General features: G+C 39.3%; 2 protein-coding genes across 2 annotated transcripts in view; one reads left to right on the top strand and one right to left on the bottom strand.

Annotated features, from left to right (window-relative positions):
* The window catches only part of Mypn (myopalladin), an 82,817-nt gene extending 73,640 nt beyond the window's left edge, over positions 1-9,177 (top strand). Inside the window, exons 17-19 of the mRNA XM_027931294.2 lie at positions 975-1,140; positions 4,015-4,148; positions 7,297-9,177. Of these exons, the coding sequence (XP_027787095.2) occupies positions 975-1,140; positions 4,015-4,148; positions 7,297-7,466 (470 nt within the window). The 3' untranslated portion in view covers positions 7,467-9,177. The remainder of the gene's footprint in view (positions 1-974; positions 1,141-4,014; positions 4,149-7,296) is intronic.
* Positions 9,178-23,025: 13,848 nt separating this feature from the next.
* Atoh7 (atonal bHLH transcription factor 7) lies at positions 23,026-23,484 on the bottom strand. The gene has a single exon (XM_027931172.2). It carries the CDS (start codon positions 23,482-23,484, stop codon positions 23,026-23,028), a length of 459 nt encoding a protein of 152 aa, XP_027786973.1.
* Between the last annotated feature and the right edge of the window lie 239 nt (positions 23,485-23,723).

Below are 23,723 nucleotides of genomic sequence, written 5' to 3'. Positions count from 1 at the left end.
TCTGTGTAATTGTTCATTTCTTTGTGTGAGCTTCTGAAGTCAGAGACTCTGACTTGTTGTGTGTATCTCTAGTATCAGCCTTAGTGCCTAGAATATGGAGGATGTTTGGCAAATTTGAGCTGATAAGAGAACAAACCCTTATCTTATAAGCTAATGTGAACAAAATGTTGTCATGCCTATAGAAGAGGAAAACAAGACATCATCTACAAGGAGCCACCCCTGCAGGGCAGCAGTCCAGCCAGAATTAAGTTTCAGAATTTAGGAATTCTGGAGTTGGGCTTTCTCCTGCTGTCTTGCAGTCTGATGAGCTCACAGTATCTTCAGCACATCATTCCTGTCTGCAGATAAATGCTTATTTATCTTTTTCCATTCCTTACAATGAATTTCCTCTTGCCAACGGAATAGGAAAGACTCATTTTGCAAGGATACATTGATTGCAGATCTTTACCTTTTTCCCCACCATTTTGCTTTAATCTTGACTTTGAAACCCTGACATAAGAGGTTCTGGACAAAAGAAGGACCATTTTAGAAAGTGTAATTTTGTGTATTTTTAAAAACCATATGATTCTGTAGGTATGAGGTTTTTTTTTTTTTTTCAAAACAAAAAGTTGGGGAAAATTGATATATCTCCTACGAAATACATTCCTCCAAAAAAAGGATCAATTTTAGTATATAAAGAATGTTGTTTCTCAAAAGAATATTGTTTCTCAAAAGTTATTATTGCACAATTAAAGAAAATCCTCTAATTTAACCATTCCTAGCATTTGCATCCCAGATCTTCAAGTGTTATCTCACACGGGATGTACAGAGATGGCTGGCCCAATTTTTTTTTTTAAACATTTATAGAGCTTGATCAAGGCAATGATCCTCACCAAGGGGTCCAAGAAGTGTTCTGAATTTCAGAATGTAGTGTACTTGAGGCATGAACTTCAAAGCACTTACTATTCAAACAAGAAATCTCTTCTCTCATCCAGCAAAAGAAGTGAAGAAAGCACCTGTGATCCTGGAGAAACTGCAAAATAGTGGCGTTCCCGAGGGCCACCCAGTGAGACTGGAGTGCCGCGTGATAGGCATGCCCCCACCCGTGTTCTACTGGAAGAAAGACAATGAGACCATCCCTTCCACCAGAGAGAGGATCAGGTATGGCAGCCACCACCTCCACGGGGACCTGTGCGCTTGGAGCACATGTTGGCCACCTAATAAGATTGTAGCCTTTTGGGTCTTGCTTTTTAGCAATATGCGCTTGAGTTTCATTCACATTATTGTGTATATCAAGAATTTATTCCTTTTGTTGTTGTTGTTGTATGTTGTATGGTTGTCTCAGAGGTTAAAAACTTTAATTTTTAAGTTTAAAATTATACAATAAATTTATGAAGGTTTTACATATGATTAAGTATTTATGGCTTCTACATCCCGCCTTCTCATTGATGTGTCTCTGCTGGTAGCTTTTCTTCCTTGAGTACTCTCTTCTGTGTCTTCCTCCAACTACAGTCTGCCTCCCCAGTGTCTGTGATCCCTCAGGCTCAGCTCAAAATCGTGACCTCCAGTGCTCCTGCTTTCTCCCCTCCCCAGTCCAGGACTGGGTCTGTATTCTGTGGTCCAGATCTGAGCCCGTTTTCTGCCACACGCTGTTGCACACGGCCATTATTGTTAGTGTTATTGATTTCAACCTGTGTCACCTCGACTAGACTGTGAGCATCTGAGCTTAGGGACACCATCTCCTTTGTCTTTGTATGTCCTGACTTCTCACGACACCAAGCACCATGCCTTTTACTGGTAGAAATTTATACAGAACAAATGAACAAATGCATGCATTTCCTCTGTGATCACCTCAACTCACTAAACTGAAGCAACAGCATTCTAATATGTCTCTGACACCAGGAACAAGCCTTAATCAGTTCTCCTCCTCACACTGTTAGAGTGATCTTTTACAAATGCAAACTGATCACACCACCTGCAATTTAAGATGTGTCAAGGTTTCTTATCACCCGAAAGGAAGAATCCCAACCCTTTACCATGTACATGTGGCTCTCTCTCCTGCCTTGCCCCTAGTCCTTCCACCACTAGTCCCCATGTACTCTCCACTCCTGGCCATAATGAACATGCCACCCACTCTCCTACACCATCATGTCTTTGCTCAAGCTGTTCCACTACCTGGAACAGCCTCATCCCCAACCTCAACCTTTTTTTTTTTTTGGTACTGGCTATTGAACCCAGGGGCATAACCACTGCGCCACAAGGCATTTTTGTGTTTTATTTAGAGACAGGGTCTCACTGAGTTGCTCACGGCCTCACTAAGTTGCTGAGGCTGGCTTTGAACTTGAGATCCTCCTGCCTCAGCCTCCCGTGCTGCTGGAACAAACTCAACCTTTTAGAAAGGCTCTAGCACATCTTTTGGGAAGCTTTCTCACAAATTAATCGAGTATGTTATATTATAGTACTTACAAAGTAAATTTTTAAAGTAATTTCTTTTTATTCATCATTGGTCTTTGTGCAGTGTTCATTTTTCTGTAACTTAATCTTACATATGCTTGTGCTTCTAAACATCTTCACACCTTCTCCTTAGTGCCAGGGACTTCCCCAAATAACCTTCCCTCTACGTTCCCAAAGCACCTTTCCTGCGTCATTTCTCTATAGTGTGTTGCATTCTATTTATTGCTACTTTTACTTATTTAATTCCTATTTTTTCTTTCCTACTAAGCTTAGGGACTCTTTTAGAGAAAGAATTTTTGTCATTTTCATCTTTACACCCTCAGCACCCAAGGCAGCCCATCCAGGATTGTGCCCAACAGAATATTCTTTTTTTTTTTTTTTTTTTTTTTTTTGGTACTGGGTATTGAACCCAGGGGCACTCAACCACTGAGCCACATCCCAGACCTTTTAGTATTTTATTTAGAGACAGGGTCTCTCTAAGTTGCTTAGAGATCACTAAAATTGCTCAGGCTGGCTTTGAACTTGTGATCCTCCTACCTCAAGCTCCTGAGCCACTGGGATTACAGGCATGAGCCACCTGGCCCTGCCCAACAGAGTATTCAACAAGAGTTTAGTAAAGAAATATTTCAAAGAATGAATTCATTAATCAGAAAGTGAAAGTAGCCAACATAATAAGGTGGTGAAATTGTGATGGGTATTTTTTTACTTTTGTTATACTTGTTATGACTTTATTTAGTCTTATTGTTTTACAAATAATAAATAGCTTTCAACCAAAGGGACACACTTGTTTATTCTTTGAACTCAAGAAGTTATTGGTATTATCTCTGCCCGGTAAATGAGCTGTGGCAGTCTCCGAAGGGATCTTGGAACAGGGTATGAAAGAGGCCAGAACAACAAGGGGTAAAAGGGCCATGTAGCCACATGGTTGGTTCTCCATCCTTGGCCGCAGATCAAAATCACCTGGGGAATTTCCTAAAAATCCTAATGCTTGGGTCCCAGCCTGAGGTTCTGATGTAATTCTCTGAGGTGTGGCCTGAGATTCTAATGTGCAGCCAAGGTTGAAAACTACTGATGTACAGAAAACAGAAGGAAAAAGCAGGCTGATTTCCTCAATCACATTAAGCTAAATTCTGCATGCATCCAGCTGGTCACATTAGGAAATGCCATCTCCAGGCTGTAGATACATTTGCCCCTGGGATCTTATTTTGATTTGCTTTCCCATAGCTTCTTAACAAAGTTGTCACTGAAATTTCCAATCTTATTTAGAAAAGAGATCATTCTGTACTTTGGTTGTGAAAAGCAGGGTTCCCCCTGATAAGGAGTAAAACTTTGGTGGAGTTGGAGCAATGGAATATACAGACACTGGTCACAGCATCTTGGATGGCTGTCACCTTCTTCTTAGCATTATAAGGTTCATTGCTGATCTTTTGTAGCTTCTTTTAACCTTCAGATTTGCTTTGTGCTTGTCTTCAACAGAATTTCCTTTTTTTTTTTTCCCCTTTAGAGAGTGGGTTTTCCTAAATTTGACAGAGATGCTTCTGCTCCTACTTAAAATATGGGTATGTTCTTTCTCTTCTCCAGCATGCACCAGGACACAACAGGATATGTCTGCCTCCTCATTCAGCCAGCCAAGAAATCAGATGCTGGATGGTACACACTGTCAGCCAAAAATGAAGCTGGCATAGTGTCGTGCACTGCTAGGTTGGATATATACGGTAAGTATAATGTCATCCATCGGTTGAACATCTGTGCATTTCAGGCAGCTTTAAGATCATTTTTTTTTAGGATTAGTAAGTGTCCATAAAAGAATTAGGTAGATTTTAGTGCTTACGAGATGGATTTTTAAAGTCATCTGGTCCTAGGTACCTCAGGGCTTTTGTACACTTCTGTGTTTTGCCTTGAGCTTAACCTTCTTCCAAAAGAGGAATTCTGATCCTAGGAAGTCTTCAGCTAGCCCACAATGTGCACCTACCTGAGGTGTGACCTGAGATTCTAATGTTCAGCCAAGCATTCTTAGCCATCCAGTGTCTTCATGCTGTCTCCCTCTGCAGTGGGTCACCCACAGGAACTCCCTACTACCGTGATCACCCAGAAGAATTTTCTAGATGCCATCATTCATTTATTTATGCATTCAACTAATGTGTATTACTCCAATACCCCAATCAGAGTTCCCTATTAAGTGGAAGTAAATTAATAATATTAAACTCAAGTGACATTTGAATAGTAACATAATTAATGAAAGTGGTATCGTTGGTCCTCCCAGGCCCATGAAATTATTATAATTGTTGTTATCCTCATTTAAATGCTGAGAAAATGGAGACTCAAGAGAGTTTAACGACTACAGCTAAGAAACAAACCCAAGTCTTCGTTATCATTCCTTTGACCCATGTTTCTCATTTTCAAAGGATCTAAGAAATTAATCTTTATTAACGTTTTTGTGTGCTCTATTCCTCTTCCTTAAACTCTTTGACATTAACTGGTATGTTTTAGAGTCATGGTCTTTAATCGAAAAGAGTGCTTCTTTTTTCTTTTTCCTTTTTTATTTTTGTTTAAATAATTGGTTAAACCAATAAATTTCACATTCATAACTTGTTTAACATGATTAATCAGAATAACAACAGCAATTCTATTTAGAACCCAAGAGCCCTGCTGTTTACAGGTGAACAACAGGTATCCCCTTTATTTAGTACCATGCAGAAAGGGGTTTGGCCTGCCATTTTCCCTAGGTCTCATTTTTAGAGGAAAGATATAGATCTGTATTATTTTTCCTGACTTGAAAAGAAAATCAATTGTGGCCAGGCTCAGTGGCGCATACCTGAAATCCCAGCGGTTTGGGACGCTGAGGCAAGAGGATCATGAATTCAAAGCCAGTCTCAGCAAAAGCAAGACACTGAGCAACTCAATGAGACCCTGTCTCTAAATAAAATACAAAATAGGGCTGGGGATGTGGCTCAGTGGTCGAGTGCCCCTGAGTTCAATACGCGGTACTCGCCCCTCATCTCATCAAAAAAAAAAAAAAAAAAAGGAAAGGGGAAAGAAAATCAATTGTGAAGGAAGCTAAAAATGTCCAAGGAGAAAGATGCCAATGATAGGTTTCTTGGTCTAGGCGTCTCCTCCAGGTCTGAAGGCAATAGGTCTCCAACTGGTAAACCCTGAAATGGATGACTTAAATCAACACTGCCCTCCAGTGGCTGAGTTCCCAGCTAGCCTCTTTCCTGTCCTTCACGGCACTAACAATAGGAGGTGCTGTTGGGTCTGTTGGGATCTGGGGTGGGGAAAATGATGGAGGCCTTAGACTAGAATAATTTCACTGTCACCTCCTCCTTTACCACCACCACCACACTTCTAAGAAATGGAATAGTAAGGCTCCACTCTCAAGTGCCGCTGGGGTGTAGCTCAATGGTAGAGTACATGACTAGTATGTCTAAGGCCCTGAGTTCAATCCCCAGCACCAGAAATAATTCCTAAAATTAGGAATTACTGTCCAGTTAAGATGCCAGAGTTATCAGGGTAAGGATAAGAGATGCTCTTAAAGTGGAATTGCTGTAAGTTTTGCCTTCAGTGTTATGGCTTCACAAATTTTATTCTCTCCACTCACTCAGAGGAACTTAAAACTGAAAAACTGATTACAGATAATGAAATCAACAAAGGACCAATTTATAAATCAGAATGCTAAACAGGAGCACAGCTTCCTAAGACCTAGAGCCCCAGTGTTCCCCGCCTAGTATACCCCCTTCTCCATATCAAGGTACCCAGAAACTTATCAGGAGATTGCTTGGTAATTTTTTTTCTTTTTGGTACTAGGGACTGAACTCAAGGCCACTTGACCACTGAGCCTCATCCCTAGCTTTTTTCTTTTTTAAAACAATTTTTTTTAGTTGAAGATGGACACAATACCTTTATTTTTATTTATTTATTTTTATGTGATGCTGAGGATTGAACCCAGTGCCTCACATATGCTAGGCAAGTGCTCTACCACTGAGCTACAACCCCAGCCCATCCCCAGCCCTTTTTTATTTTAAGACAGGGTCTCACTAAATTGCTGAGGCTGGTCTTGAACTTGCAATCCTCCTGACTCAGCCTCCTGAGCTGCTGAGAATACAGGCATGTATCACTGTGCCCAGCACTTGGTAATTTCTGAATCAGAGATGATAACAGAGACTGCACAGTGGGGATAGGTATTTTATTCAGGCCATGTTCAAGCCTAAGGATGGAGTCTGCTAAAAACAAGGTCTCCTTTGAATATCACCTGGTGAATATGGAAACTCAAATCAATTCTCTTTTGTCCATGAACTATGCTTGATTGCATATAAACTACTTTTTAGTCTTCTTGCTTTAACTCATTGAACCTGATTAGGGTTCTGGGTAGGTAGATAGGTAATGGCTGTTTAGGGTGGTTAGGGTGTAGGATGGGTACTTCCCACAGGGGTTGAACCCATCTTTTGGCTTCTATGGCCACAGTTTCTTGCCTCTACCTCATGAGGTGCCCTCCTCTGTGAGCCTACAATCCCCTGTACACAGTCGCCAGCAGACCCCACGCCTTGTCAGTGAGAGGGGATAATTTTGAGAAATCACCATAGCCATCCACTCTTCCTTCTTACAGGAATTCTAACCTCTTACTGAGTGAGAATCACAGGTTGTAGAATTAGAGCCTTAAGAGATCACCAGATCAATTTCCCTGTTCATGGCAGGGAATGTTTTATTGCTCTCTTTTACAAATAAGATCATTCAGATCTAGATATCCTTAAATGCTTTACCAAGAATTCAAAGGGAGCATTGGAGTGAGGACAGAACGCACCTCTGTGGGGTACCTGCCAGACTGTATGCCCTTGATCATAACACATTATTTGCTCAATTTTCCAGCTCAGTGGCACCAGCAGATCCCAGCACCCATGTCTATCCGGCCCAGTGGCAGTCGCTACGGATCTCTCACCAGTAAAGGACTTGACATTTTTTCTGCCTTTTCCTCCATGGAAAGCACAATGGTGTATTCATGCTCTTCTCGGAGTGTAGTGGAAAGTGATGAACTTTAAGGATGTCTGGGTGCCTGCTGTGTAAGGGGGCAGACTGTGGAGGGGGAAGTAAGGGCCAGTCACAGCAGTTTCTAAGCATCAGGATTTGAGTGAGTACCCATGCTGTTGGACCTGTGGTAAGAAGTGCTTTGAATAAGTTGGCTGGGGACTCTTGCAGTCTCAGATGAGGGGGTCGGGGGAGCTGTGGGGCTATGCCTTTTAAAGATTCCAGCAAAAAAGTGAGCAATAGAGATGAACCAAAGATGTCATACTGCAGCCATCTACTACTTTGGGGAAAGGCTAGCATGCTCCCTGTCCCCATTATGTTAGGAATGTTTAAGTCCTACTAGGAGAAATTAGGGGCCATATGCCTGGGCTGAGAGGAGTTACACAGTAGTGACCTTAGAATATAACTAATTCATCCAGCAATCAAAAAAGTGGGGAAGTTGCTGTCACCTTTCATTAGTTACATTCATAGCAGTCATTTTGATGAACTCATTAAATCACTTAGCATTAGGAGATCATATCATACAAATCTCACATGTGGTGAAACACTTTTGATTTGCATATCCTGGGTGTACATGGGCCATATAATAAGGTGCCAAAAGGTGCTTGAGACATGAAAAAAAAAATTCACCTGAACACTCAGTGTTGCACTGTGCATTTATTCTGTGGCCAAAACAGGAACCCACAAGCCTGCCTGCACCATTTGGTTTGAAATGGTGATTGATTTTTCTTCTTTCTGACTTTGCATCTCTAGACTCTGAAACTAAAAGGTTGTTAATAAACCAATCAAGGGGGAAAAAAAAGTCTTCTGCAGGGTCACTTTAAAAACTACAAGCTTTAGTTACCACTTGCAAAATGTGCAAGAGTCATCTTCATCATTTGCTTGTAAAATAGCACACAGTATGTTCCTACTCCCTCCCAAAAGTCTGGAAGTGTCGAAGGCAATAAGGAAGGAAGAGATGCAGACAAGAAAAGAAGTGTTGGGAGAGTGCTGGCTTTCCATTTACAGTAGCCGAGACGTGGTTGTGGAAAGAGAGATCTTTAATAGCTGTGAGCTGCTTTGAGATCGTTGATCAAATGGCATTTTCTACATAGAAAATATTACACTAACCAGGAAAGTGGAGGGAAAGGGGAATTTGCATCTTTATTCTAATCCACCTATTCAAAATTTGCCTCTCAATTTAAGGAATTTTTAGACTTAAGATCCCAGTGATATCCCTAGTGCCTAGAAAAGTACCTAGCCCAAAGTAGACACATGCAACAAATACTTGCTGGATGAGTAAATCTGTTAGACACAGGAGTCTACAATCTACAGCAGTCCAAAAACTGCCCAAGGAATGGTCATCACAGCACATTTTCCACTGATTCCCTTTGCTCAAATCTCTGGTGTTCTCTATGTCAGGCCCCCTCTGCGGGCATCTTATTTAAGTGAGTTAGAGATAGTAATTGCTTAGAAAGGCTTGAAACTTTCTTTGCTCCAAGGCAAGAAATTTCCAGAATAAAAATAAATTCATTCACTCAAAAAAATCCTTTGTGTGTCTACTCTATATAAGATACCATGGTAGATACTGTGGGAGATGCAAACAAATGAATAAGACACAGTCCTGCCCTCAGAGACCCTGTGATCTAGTAGGAGGGGCAATGTTTAAGGCATGTGCAATGGATGTTTCCTGAGGCAAAGATCTATTCTTTAGCAAACAAAAGTTTCTAGTTCTCTTCATCCTATTTTTTCACAACTTTTAAAATCTCTTATTTTTCAGTCTCGATTTCTTAATTTTAAAAATGCCATAAGCTGCATCTGTAAGAAATGAAGATTTCAGTCAACTATGTTCAGCAGAACTATTAGGTTTTTGTTTCCTTTTTTATTTATGCAGTAATAGTAGTAAAATATAGGCAACTTTAATGGAATAGAATGCATCTTGTATATCCTATAAAATGTTTCTGTATTGGCTTCTATTATGAAATACCATAACCAAGAAGTACTTTCTGATTCAGAGATTGCTTCTAGATTGTACACCTGATATCCTTATTGCATACACCTTTGTAAGCCCTAGAAATTCTCCCATGGGGGGCAGGTATTCATCTCTATATGTCTTAGCTTTCTGAATTATTTATTAATCCGTCTCCTTTGATTGTGTTCAAGAGAACTAGGATAAGTCTCGTAATTGGCCACTAGGTGGCGCTGCCTCACTCAAAATATAACGAACCTAAAAATTCCTAAAATTTGAACTATTGAATTATATTAAATTAGGCTTTCTCAACCTGGGTAGTATTGACCTTGGGGGCCTGATAATTCGTTGTGGAGGGGGACTGAGTGTGGATTGGAGGATACTTAGTAGCATCCCTAACTTCTATCCTAGGTGCCTTAGCAACCCCAACCGGCTCTGTTTTTGTTGAGAACCACTGTGCTAAACACATCAGTGCCCTGCTTTCATAATTCTATTAGAATTCAATGACAATGCAAGTGTTTGCTTTCACAACATAACCAAAATCAGATTCATTATCTTCCCTTTCATAAACCATTCCTCAACCAAACTTAATGATTTCTAGTCCTAATGGCACCATCACGTTCCTCACAATCAGAATAAGAAACATTCAAGTTTTTTTTTCTTACTTTTTCCAATCAAGCAAGAAATTCTATTCATCCTAATTTATTATTCCTCTTATTTTCAGGCTTTCCTTTCCATTCCCCTACAGTCACCCAGTTCCAACTTTCATTACTATCTTAATTTCCCTCAATATTTCTTGGCTCTAATACTGTGACTTCTTCCTACTCAAATCCAACCCAGACCCCAACATCACCTCATTCTCCCCAAAGTCCTGCTCTACTGACATTATTCCCTAATTTTCAAATCCCCAATGGCTACCTGGAGCCAACTCAGGTAGGTACCAGCTGTTCTGTTTCGGGGTATTCAAGCTTACCCCATCACCACTCAGAAAAAACACACAGCACTGTGGCAACACCACAAAAGACCTTGCCTTCCATCCACATGCCTCTCTCCGACCTTTACCTGGAGGCTGTCTCCACCTCTGGAAATCCTACCTGATCCTATAAAGTTCATCCGAAATGCCACTTCCTCTGTGAAATATTTTCTGATTCCCCATGCCCCAATCAAACAGAATAATTTCTTTGAAAATTTCATGGGTCCGGAGGAAGAGATTACTTTCTACAGTGTTTTCTACAGAGCATAGACTCTAGACACCTGCTGCTCTCTCCCCTGACCCTAGCCCACTCTTGTTTGCTTGTGCTAGATTGTAGTTACTCATTGATATGGACTGTGTCAGAAGTTTGCCTTTGTGCCTTATATGGAGTAGGCACTCGATAAATGTTGACTGACCTAAATCAAATTTAAAATTCAATGAAAGTCAGTATGTTTCTACATATAGTGATTGAGTATACGCAGTGATTTTAACCATGGCTGCACAATTAGAATCTCCTGTTGTGCTTTTTAAAAATCCCCACACTCCAATTTATTAAGTCATAAGCTCTGGGATTGTGACACAGACAATCTCAGTTTATAAAGCTAATCAATCCCAGTTGATTCCAATGAGCAGTCAAGGTTGAGGAGCATCATCTTATTCCCATGATTTAGTCTCAGAAACACCCAAAGAAATATAGATAGCATAAAGTTATAGGATTGATATTCGTGCAGAATATACTGTGCCCTGGTTGCACATGCAGTGTGTGCCTGGAACATAGAAATAAGTACATATGTTGGGTGTGGAGCTGCATGGCTGGAATCCTAACAGCTTGGGAGGCTGAGGCAGGAGGATCTCAAGTTCGAAGCCAGCCTCAGCAACTTAGCAACTCAGCAAGACCCTGACTCTAAATGAAATATAAAAAGGGCTGGGGAAATGGCTCAGTGGTTAAGGCCCCCTGGATTTAATCCCTGGTACCTCCCCTCCAAAAAAGTTCATCATATTAGACCCTAATATTTTGTGCTTCCCTCATTAGACATGCAGCACTCATGAAGCCCTCAGAGGAAGTTCAAAATTAGGCCAGGGAAAAAGGGAAAGTTGGGGCAATTTCACCTAGCCATTTGTTTCAAAATGCCACACAATTCCATATGCACCTTTCTCTGCAAGCAACTGAAGAGCTCTTTATTCCTTGGTTAGTCATGGAAATGGGAATCAAAGGGAAATAGAAAAAAGAATCAGAATTCCAAATAGTGAAATTGGTTTAAATGCATCCTTCTCTTTTTATCTTTCACTTAACTTTTGTAGGCATCCAGGGAGAAATGAAATAGTCAAGAGACAAGTAGTGGGTAAACCTAGGGCTCTGGATGACACATACCATTCCCAGAGAAGTCAAAAGTCAAAAGTCAACTCTTGGCCAGGTGTGGTGGTGCACTCCTGTAATCTCTGTGGCTCTCGAGGCTGAGACAAGAAAATTGCAAGTTCAAAGAGCTAGCTTAAACTAAGTGAGATCCTGTCTCTAAGTAAAATACAAAATAGGTCTGGGGATGTAGCTCAGTGGCTGAGTGCCCCTGAGTTCAGTCCCCAGTACCAAAAAAAAAAAAAAAAAAAAGACAACTTTTGTAGGGACAGTTCCATTTAGATAATCCTCAAACAATTAGTAGGTTGCCCTCCAAATATTTACTTGAATTTTGGTTGTTCAAAACTCATATTTCCCTACATACATATCACCCAGTGCTAGATTTCCAAGTGAATCCAGAAAAGTCCATTCATGACTGAATTATAATAACATGACTGAATCTATAATAATAGATTTGGTTTATGCACCCAAGCACTGAGATCCAGGCAAAGCAGCCAGTAAGAGAAAAAAAGACTTTTTCCTTCTTTTTAGTGTCTGTGATGTGTCAAAACTAAAGAGTGTTCATGGTCCTTTCTGCATCTAGCCCTCATTTTGTGTTTTCCTCCCCAGGGCCCTTGTACCTCTCATTCTATAATCCCTGCTGCTATAACCATCCCCTCACTCCTTGCCAAAGTCTGCCAGCGTATTTGCTGCTCTACAATGACCTAAGTCCAGCTCCATGTATCTAGCTAGGTCTGGTGTTTGGAAAAAAAAGTCATCCAACTAAATAGGTTATGGAATGCTTGAGAGTCTTTTACTTGACAGAGGTGCTGCATTTTTTGAAGAAGTTATTTTCTCACTCCCGTGAACTTTTAATAGAAATTAATAGAATTGCTGGCAGAGCTTTTAAAGAATCAGGCTGTAAGGGGAGAGATAGGAAACGAAGTCAGATCCTAAATTGTTCTTGCTAATGACAGTCTTTTCCCACACATCCTCCCAAAGTATCTCCCAAGCTGGGATCTTAAGTCTGTTTACATATGAGCTTTTTATAAGTTGGTGGCAAACAAAGCTGCCAGGAGAAATAGCATAAGTAAATATAGTCCTAATGGCCTTTTTTTAAGGTCCCTTGCAGGGTACTTGGGTAACCGGAACTTAAAAGTATTTCCAAGAATGATTGAGCTGAAAATCAATGTGCCTTACCAGTAAGATGAACCGTTACCTAGATTTTGATAGAGCTTGTTGAAGTAATTCCCACCACTAATGGCCTTTTCTTGTTTTAAGTGGATTAATATTTAAAGAGTTAATTACTGAGGCACTGTTTGAAGAATGCCAAGCATTTTTTAAACTTTGATGATGCAATAGTCATCAGTATACTTTAAAAGTTGCTAATATCGTGTTTTTTAAAAATCTGTGTAGTGCAAAAAATATTGCATATTGGTTAAAAATATGTGCACCTCTTATTTCTGTCTAATTATATTAGTTAGCACACTTAGTATTACAGAACCATGAACAAGCTGCTTTTTTTTTTAATGTGTAAATAATAGCCACTTCAAACTCCGAAGAGCAATAGCCTTGAAATTGCAAGAAATAGAGAAAGACCACACTTTCCAATCCTCTGAGAATTGTGCCATAACTGCCGAGAGTAAGCAAAAAAAAAAAAAGCCTCCTGTGTAAGAGGCATATAAACACGAATTTGCTAGAAGATTTTAACATAGAAAATGTTTCCCTAATAAGAAAAATTAAAATACCTCAATATTATTGAATGATAAATATATTAAGGCTGAAATGAATGGACATTTTTCTTTAAAATGTAGGAAATAGTTCTAGTTTACAGATTACTTTTCAACAATAACTAAACCAATTTTTGAGTGTACAGATTTATTTGGCAGGAAAGCGATTTTTTTTCTTAATTATCCCTATCAAAATATATAAATTACTACATGAGTTATAACCTCTAACATAACTCTACAATAAAAGAAAGATAATGTTGTTTTGGTCTTCCTAAAATATTAAGCACATGAAGAAGACATCTCATAGAATGTTACTCAATTCTCTAAGATAAACATTCATTCTTAAATGCTTTCTAATTGAAACAGAAACACAAAAAAATGGGATTTAAAGATGGGGATAGTTTGACCAGTTTAGACTGGAAATGGAGACATGTGTATAGTTGTATTACAATAAAAAGTGTTTGATAACTACAAGAAACATACATTGTCTTCATATTTGAAGATAATGTTATGATGATTAGAATGATAAAAGCCAATTTCTCAATATTCAGAAAATTTCAAAGAACTTGATGTTTCTACAGAGATTCAATGAGTTATCTGGAAACAAAAGACAGATTCTGGTAATTTTGCCACAATTCGGGTGGAAGAATCCGGTGAACTAAGTATTCACATTGGCTAAGTAGTCACTACAAAAGATAACTGAATGTGTATGTGTACACGGTATGGGAGGTTTTGCTGTATATTTTAAGGAGAGTAAAAATCCTGAACGTATTCAAATGAAAAAACTTCGAATGCAATGGTATATTTTAACACATTGGTAAATTAAGTTTGATCCTTTCAGCATTTTGGCTTCAGAAATACCTTATCCTTTATCCTTCTTTCTGCTTAATTTTCACTTATTTATTTATTTATTTTTTTACAAACTTTGGCCTTGCTTCTTTGATCAAAGATTCTCCCTTCATTTCTTCCCTGTAGAGATAAAAATTTGCATAATAGGAGCTCCTTATTTCTAAGAATTCTTAGGTGAATTTTAAGGGGAACTTTCATAATTCAAATGAATTTCAGATCCATTCCCTAATTTTACTATAACTTTGGGTCTCTGTTTCTTTAACTGTAAGGTAAGCCAAACACTTGAGCCTTTCCCAGGATGGCAGGTAGGATAAGTAAATACTTATGAAGGGTTTACTTTAGAGACCCTCCAATAAAAAGGGGTACCAGTGTTTTGTTTTTGTTTGTTTGGTGGGGTGCCCCTTCACTGAACCTCATCCCCAATCCTATTTTTTTTAAACATTCATTTTTTAGTTGTAGGTGGACATAATATCTTTATTTTATCTTTATGTCGTGCTGAGGTTTAGAACCTAGTGCCTCATGTGTGCTAGGCAAGCACTCTACCACTGAGCCACAACCCCAGCCCTATTTTGTATTTTATTTAGAGACAGGGTCTCACTGAGTTGCTTAGTGCCTCGATTTTGCAGAGGCTGGCTTTGAACTCTAAATCCTCCTGCCTCAGCCTCCCAAACCACTGGGATTACAGGTGAGTGCCACCCCACCTTGTGGTAGCAGGTTTTTTTATTCCAAGGAAAATGTTAAAAATATTTTTCTCAGCCAGGCTAATTAGAGTACACCTGTAATCCCAGGCTGAGGGAGGAGGATCTCAAGTTTGAGGCCAGGCTGGGCAATTTAGTGAGATCCTGTCAAAACAAACAAACAAACAAAAAAAAATCCAAAGTAAATAGTTGATCTGTTTTTAAAATTCACATTTCTTTCCTGCCTGCCCCTCAACAACTTTGCTTTTCCTTAGAAGAGTAACACAAAATTGTGGACTTTCTTCTTCCAAGGTGGTATGTAGTATAAAAATTAAAATAATAATAAAAAATTTTAAAAATAGGTGCTGAGGTAGTGGCTCAGTGATAGAGCCTGTGATAGAGCCATGCTCAAGGCCCTGGGTTCAATCTCCAGCAACAAAATAAAGAAATAAATCTGGAGGCAGATCCAATGAATTTAAGAAATATCCTATCTGCTTTTTGCAAACAGATTCTAGGAGATTTTGTGTGTGTGTGTGTGTGTGTGTGTGTACACCAGGGATTGAACCCAGGGGTACTTAACCTCTGAGCCACCTCCCCAGCCCTTTTTATTTTTTATTTTGAGACAGGGTCTCATTAAGTTGCTCAAGACCTCACTAAGTTGCTGAGGCTGGCTTTGAACTTGTGATCTTCCTGCCTCAGCCTCCAGAGATTACACTGGGATTACACCATGTGCTACCGTGCCTGACTTCCAGGAGAATTTATTTGAGCTAGGCAGAATGGCCTAGAAGAATGCCCACTCCTGCTTCTGTGATTGAAACAAGTAGAAATGGTGATTCCACAGGCAGAGCTATAGTGAAGGAGATACCACAGTCCCTTCTGGTTTAAGCAGCACAGGACTACTCCATAATACTGTTCCAAATCCTAACCTTCATGCTAACGTTCCATGCCAGCCTGTCAGTGACTTAATTCTGAAATGAACTGACTTTAGAAAAACAGGTCGATTTGAACCCTCCAAAATGAGCATACCTTTTGGTCTCTGCTTTTGCATTCTCAGCTATATTAATACAAACCCATAAAAACTGACAAATGGCATATGTGTACATGCACACCCACACACAAATACACATTTCAAGTGAGGAGCCTTGTAGCACCCACAGCCGACTTAATTCAATCAGAATCAGTGACACCTCTTACCACTTTTGCTTTCTCTCCTTGCCTAAGTTCCTTCCACTTGAAGACACACCAGGCCCTCCAAGGCTCAGAAATATGGTATGCTTCCTTCCCAGGAAGCTTGAGTCAACTTATTTTCTAAAGTACTTTTTTGGTTATTGAATTCTTAATGGAAAAGCAACTCTGGTAGCAATTTTGAAAGGTGTGGATTGTATAAGCTGTATATTTCGCCACTATTACTAGTAATGAATCAACCTAGGCTTTTATTCTTATTCCTCTGCATCACGCATGTTATGACATTCTGTGGAACTGAAAAATCAGCGATCGTTTAAGCCAACATGTTTGTGAGCACAAGTCGTGACCTTCCTCAGAAGGTATATGGTACTGTATTCTGGTAGACCACGTCATTTCTGTGACACCTGTTGCTTCCCCTCACCATGCTTTCTTGAAGATTTGCTGGGGTTGTGTCGTCTTAGGAAATGTTGCAATTAGAAGAAAAATAAAAAATCATATTTAATTTAATCTTGATGTTTTTAAAGGCAATTTAGAGGATGTGATGGACTGTTTCTTTATTCATTAAATAAAATTTTATTTATTCTCAATTAATTGTTGGGTGGTTTGTTTTTAGTCTTCAACTTAGGGTTCTTTGTTCTGTCATCAGATGGTCAGCCAGGTGTGGCCACAAAAGGAGGCACAGGAATTACCCGATGTGCATATATGATTACATGACCCGTGTAACTCCACAACATGTACAACCAGAAGAATGAGAAGTTATACTCCATTTATGTATGATATGTGAGAATGCATTCTACTGTCATGCATAACTAATTAGAACAAATTAAAAAATAATTACGGAGGGGAAGGAGGTATAGGAGAGGCTGAGGAAAACAAAGTTTATTATACCACATAGCCTTTTTTTTTTTTTAATGATGTTGGGGGTTAACCCAGGACCTTTGGCTTGCTGAGTAAGTGCTCTACCACTAAGTGACATCGCCAGCCCCACGTGGTCTTTACTGGAGTTTCTGCGAGAAAGGCAAGACAGGGCTAGACTGAATAGTTTGAATAATTGTTTAGGACTCTAAGCTATAGGAGAGGTCCCTAGATGCCCAGTACCTGGCCCTCAGATAATTAAGGCAATACAATAGTGGCAGATGGAAAGGTTTGGCTCTGTTTTGGTTAGTCTGTCCACATCAAAGGCACATCTTGAGCCCTTTCTGTCCCTTAGCATTGCCTAGCCCTGAGACAGACAGTCTTTCTCCGATCAAAAAAGTTTTTAAGATGTTAGAATTTCATAATATACAAAAAAAAATTGAACGTAAACAAGTATACTTAGTATAAGAGATGGGTAAGTTCTTTCTCCCCACTCAGAACTACTCCATAATATTGTTCCAAATCCTAGAAATGTTTTCTGCCAGACTGACAGAGACTTTACACTGAAATTGATTGACTTTAGGATAACAGGTAAATAAAGACCCTCCAAAATGAGCATATCTTTTGGTCTCTGGTTTTGCATTCTCTGCTATTTTAAGTCATTTGGGGGCATTTGGGGAGACACTATCAGTTTGAAATGGTAATCCCAAAGTCCTAAGTTAATTCAATTAAATTCTTGTTAAAGTTTCTGTTCCATAGTATATTCAAGACCAAAGAAGGGAAGAGGAATACATGTGAGAAGACAGGTTAGTATTTATGGTTTTATGTGGACTTTGAAATTTCTTTACCCATAGGTATAGAAAAGAAATATCTTCAGTGTCTCCTAGGCAGAGAGCATAGTTTAGTCAAATTCCAACCCCAAAATAAAACTTCGCTTTCACTGTAACAAAGAAAAAATTTGAGTGGACTGAGCCATAATTGTTGAATCCTTTATCTCTGTGAACAACTCAAATACATCCCATCTAGCCTGTAACTAGCAGAAATTTTAGATCCTTATTAGTATAAAGGCCACCTCGTTAACTAAGAAACTGGCTGCACTGGATTTAGAAAGATAGCCTATTTCCTTTTAAGATCTACAAAGAATAGAAAGTCAACACAACCAGTTTTGAACAATGAAATTAATGGTAATCATAGATCTAGTTTAATTAAGTGATTTTTCCAATCTTGGCAGCCCATTAGAATCACCAGGGGAGCATTTAAAGATCTGTGCTTACGCCCCACACTGGAGAAGTTAAATCAATTCTTGGAATGGGGCCCTAGGCTTGGATACTGTATCCAAGACTCCTGAGGTGTTTTTAGTGAGCAATTGGGATTGAAAGCCACTAAGTTAATTGGCTGTTCCCATCTTGGTAGTTCCTTTGGCTTTTATATGGTTCTTCAGTAATTCTGACCTTAGGATTTGGTACCTCAACCTTCAGATGGCATGCAAGGAGAGCTCCTATATAATAGCTGGTCAAATTGAAACCCTACCTGGGGCAGGTCTTCCTTTATTATTTAATACCTCCTCTTAGGATCTCTTCTAGCACATATTACTAATTCTAATCTATTGAAGGATTCACTTATATTCTGGTCAGAATGGTTTAGTGATTAGAGCTTGTGTGTTCTTTTTGGCTGCCTCACCAAAGGCAAGGAAAGTATTGAATAAGATGTGAAGGAATAGGTACTTAATAATATTTGTTGGTGAGAAAAGGGAGCCCAGGTACAAGAATATTTTTGAATTTCAATACATCCTGTTGTCAAACTAGAAAGAAAATGGATTTTCAAGTGTGAACAGTATAAAAATAAATGAATGCCCTTTCTGTCAATTAAAAATAACTGAGGCAACTTTTAGATTGCTTGATAATCTAAACTCTATTATGTATAATAAAACATGAATCTGGACTTTGAAAAAGATTTTATATGCTTTATCTGAGCTCCTAATTTATGAACCATAAATGAATCTCCCAAAATTCAGCTTAAGGGGTTTTATCAAACATTGACTTTGATCATTTTACTTTTCCTTCAGTGTCTTGCAGGAAAACAAACAATACAATTGGGTAGAAAGTTTAGGAGTTTGGTAAGATCTCACTTGCTTCTAGAAATTTCTAAAATATAGAAGCAGACAGCTAAAGCTATAATATTTAAGAGACAAATTTCCATTTTGGGGGAAAGTGAGGCTAAGGAAAGAGACTATGGGATTAGAATCTCATTATTTTAATTAAATTTTTTATTTCATTAAGAAAGTGTTTTTAAATTGATAGCCAAAAAATAAAAAATTTATTTAATAATTATTCTGTCCAAGGTCCTATACTAGAATCCATAGAGACATAATGAAAAGTATGGTTCCCTTTCATAAGGTATGAGAGTAAAAGAATAGCTGAATGGATGGAAGCACCATTTTTTGAGATGGGAAATATTGAACCAGAACTAGTTTTGATGAGGTCTGAATTTGGGCCATGTTAATTTGAAATGCCTACTAATCATTCAACTAGAGAAGTAAAGAAGACAGCTGGATATGAACCAAGTTGTAAAGTTTGGGATTTGAGAACATATTTGGTAATCGTGAACATAAAACTGCAACCAACCATTTCCCTGTGAGTAGATGATGCTACTTAAGGAGGAAATATAAAAGGAAAAGGTCCAGAGAGGAAGATGTGACACCCTACCTGAAAAATGACTAAAGATCTTAAAATGCTTATGAGAATTTCTCCAAGGAACATACTTTTTTAGCACTAATTTTTTTTATTCTAAAACTTCACAAATTTAAGATTATCAATGAAGCTTTTTAGGTCTAAGCAAGTAGACTGTTGTGCCCAGATAGTGACTTAGGCAACTGCCTTGAGTCTTGCTGTCAACTCCAATGCAGGCTGCAGAGTAGAAAGATATCTTGGGGTTGTCACTTCTAGAGCTGTGTTGTTTTTCTGCTGCACTACACAGCAACTTCCAGATAAAAGAAGGTGAAATATTTAACTCTTTAATCTGCAGTGAAAGAAGTCCTTAATGCTCCTTGGTTTTATATTAACTGATATCAGGTGGAAAAAGAAATTCACCAACAGTCTTCCTGTGGATGCCTGGGGAAACACATGTGATTTTGTAGGTTAAAGTCTCTTTCCCAAAAAAATTAAAAAAAATAATAAAAATAAAAATAAAGTCTCTTTCCCACATTACAAACCAAATAGTTTTTTTTTTTTTTTTGGGGGGGGGGGGCATATCAGGAATTGAATCCAGAACCTCACATCCTAGGTAAGCTACCACCAAACTACATCCATAGCCCTACAAAATGGATTTTGACAACTAGGTATAATTAAGAAAATAATTTTGATGAAAGCTTTCTATAGAAGATTACAGATAGGAGACTGTAAGTTTGGGTTTTGGAATCTATAATAGAAGGATTTGGAAGATAACATTGTTTTGGTTGATTTGTGACAAATTCCAAATGCATAGATAACTTAGAGCTCTGCTTTTCCTAATTATGAGCAAGACATTTACCCAAATGCATGTGATGAGTTAACCAAGTCACTCTTTACATGAAGGGTTGCTTTATGAATGAATGAATGGTTAAGCAAATTTATAAAAGTAATTCAAACAATACTATGTGCATTATTTTGTTCCTTTCCCCCACATTTTGTATTGGTGCATTATAGTTGTACATAATAATGAGATGTGTTGTTACATATTCATACATACACACAATATAATAATATAATTCGGCCAATATCATTCGCCAGTATTTCTCCTTTCTCTTCCTTTCTCCCACCTCCTGTTTCCTTTCCTTTATTTTACTGACCTTCCTTCCATTTCCATGAGATCCCCAAAACCCCACCTTTCTTTTCCTTTTTCCTCTCCAGCTTCACTATGAAAGAAAACACACACATCCCTTGACCTGAATTTGGCTTATTTCATTTAACATAATGTCTCAAGTTCCATCCACTTTCCTTCAAATGACCTAATTTCATTTTTCTTTATGGCTGTGTATGGAGTTTTATTCATTCATTCATTTATGGATACTTAGGCTGGTTCCATACATGGGTATGCATGTATCACTATAGTATGATGACCAGTTCTTGAGGATAAATACTGAGGAGTGATATAGCTGGGTCTTATAGTGGTTCCATTCCTAGTCTTTTGAGGAATCTTCATACTGATTTCCATAGTAGTTGTACTAATTTACAATCCCACCAACGGTGTAAAAGTGTTCCTTTTTCTCCACATCCTCCCCAGAATTTATTATTGTTCATATTTGTTGTTGGTGGTGGTACTAGGAATTGAACTTAGGGGTGCTTAACCACTGTGTTACATCCCCCATCCTTTTTAAAATTATTATTATTTTTTAAAATTTTGAGACAAGTTCTCACTAAATTTCTGAGACTAGACTCAAATTTGCAATCCTTCTGCCTCACCTTTCTGAGTCACTGGGATTACAGGCTTGGGCCACTATGCCTGGCTGGACATTGTTTGTATTCTTGATGACTGTCATTCTGACTAGAGTGAGATTAAATCTCAGTGTATTTTGATTTTCATTTTCCTAATTTGTTTTGCTCCCATTTTGATTACCCATAATGGTAGTGAAGGCTTTATCACTCAAACTTTTACTGATTAAAAGAAAATCACAGATATAGTAGTACACCCCATAATTCATCTGAGGCAGAAGGACTGCAACCTCAAGGTCAGGCTCAGCAACTTCGTGAGACTCTGTCTCAAAATTAAAAGAAAAAATAGGAAGGATTAGGGATGTAACTCAGGAATTACTTCCACAAGCAACTTTTCTTTAGCTGGTGGGGGAGGATACTGGGGATTGAACCCAGGGCACTCTATCACTGAGCTATATCCCTATCCCTGCTTATTTTTTATTTTGGGACAAGGTCTCCCTAAATTGGTCAGACTGTCCTCAAATTTAGGATCCTCCTGCCTCAGCCTACCGAATTGCTAGAATGACAGGTTTGTGCCACCGCACCTGGTTACAAGCAACTTTTCTCCCAGTGTTCATTGTAGAAATATATATACAAATACATATTCTTATGTATTTACATTATGTGTATACATGTACTATATATTATATATTCTTACATACATCTAGGAATAAACATATTTGGTATTTGGAAAGAATTTAGTAATTAACTTAGTAAGAAAAATAAGATTGAGGAATTACATGTCTTGTTATTTAAAAGCTAAATATTATTTCGATTTAATTTTTTAAATGCCACCAAAAATGTTTTTCCAAGATAACAGAGAAAACTTTCAAATTAATTACTTATACTTTCATCAGTTTGTCTATTTTGACGAAGTATTAGGAAACAGCACATTTGCTGATTTGTGGGATTTAGATTTAAACATTACGCATCTTTATTCAGGGAAACACTCAACATATTAGGCAACTAGCAGAGTACTTGGCATGAAAAACAAACCACATTATTTATAATTTACAAAATCTATATTTAATAATGTGTACACAGGTTTAAAAATTACAGAGCAACCATGCCCAAGAACTCTACCAAAAGGCGAAAGTCTGATTCTATTTGACGCATGCACACACGATACACTGGGCATAAATACATTTACACGACGGGAGGGCAGCTGTATTGAGTCTACACAAGCAACGCATCATGTAACTTCACCCGAACCCCACAAACTTACAAAGTTTAAGGTGATCATTTCTCTGAGGACTGAAATTGCAGTAGAGCCTAATCCTATTTTCTGTTAAGCTTGTTTTCCCCTCAAAGTAGTCCAGGAAAGGGGATAGGGCATTATTATCAGAGCAATGTAATTCACAAGATTCATTAATGAAATCTACAAAATACAGAAAAAGGAAGATGCAATAAAATGATTGCGTCCGTAGGTGTGATGATACGATTGAAAGTAACCTGGAAGTTTATTAATTTGATATGAAGAATCCTTGGCCACCGAAAGACACTGCAGCTATGTGAGGGGAGTCTGCGGTGGGGAGCGGGATCCCTGGGCATTTCACCCCCGCGGAGCCGCGCGCCCTAACTGGCCATCTGGAAGGGCTCTGGCTGGAAGCCGAAGAGCCTCTGGCCGTACGGCTCGCTCTCGCCCGGCAGCTTTGCGCCTGCGAACGGCAGGTAGTGGTCATGGCTGAAGTGCTCACAGTGAAGATTGACCCAGTCCCGCTCCGAGCCCAATCGCTCGGCCTCGGCCAGGATGCGGGTCAGTGCCATTATGTAGCTCAGCGCCATCTGTAGGGTCTCGTACTTGGACAGTTTTTTATCCTGGCCCCACTGGGGCACCACCCTGCGTAGACGGTCGAAGGCTGTGTTGAGACCCTGCATGCGACGGCGCTCGCGCGCGTTGGCCGCCAGGCGCCTGCGCGCCGCGCTCTCCAGCCGTCCGGCTCCAGCACACGTGCCCGCGCACTCGGCACCGCCCGCGCACGGGGGCGCGGCGCGTGCTCCCGCTGACGGGCCGCAGGGTTTGCAGGACTTCATCCCTGGCCGTGAGGTGGGAGGGGCGGAGCTCAGCAGCGGGCTCTGGACCTGTGCGTGGACTTGTCTAACCGGCTTCTTAGCAAATAAGTCACAAACAAAATAACTCACGTGCAAGCAGTCTACAGTGGGGAGTGCGGGGCTCGGCCTTCTGTTCTGCCGATTGACCTGAGGCTGTCTGATCACTTACCCAAATATAGGGGGAATCGAGAGGCTCAAGAAAAAGTCATTTTTTCCCAACG

Source organism: Marmota flaviventris, chromosome 4 (genome assembly GCF_047511675.1).
Source record: "Marmota flaviventris isolate mMarFla1 chromosome 4, mMarFla1.hap1, whole genome shotgun sequence".
In the NCBI taxonomy this organism is placed as follows: Eukaryota; Metazoa; Chordata; class Mammalia; order Rodentia; family Sciuridae; genus Marmota; species Marmota flaviventris.
This window is presented reverse-complemented; position numbering and strand designations above follow the sequence as displayed.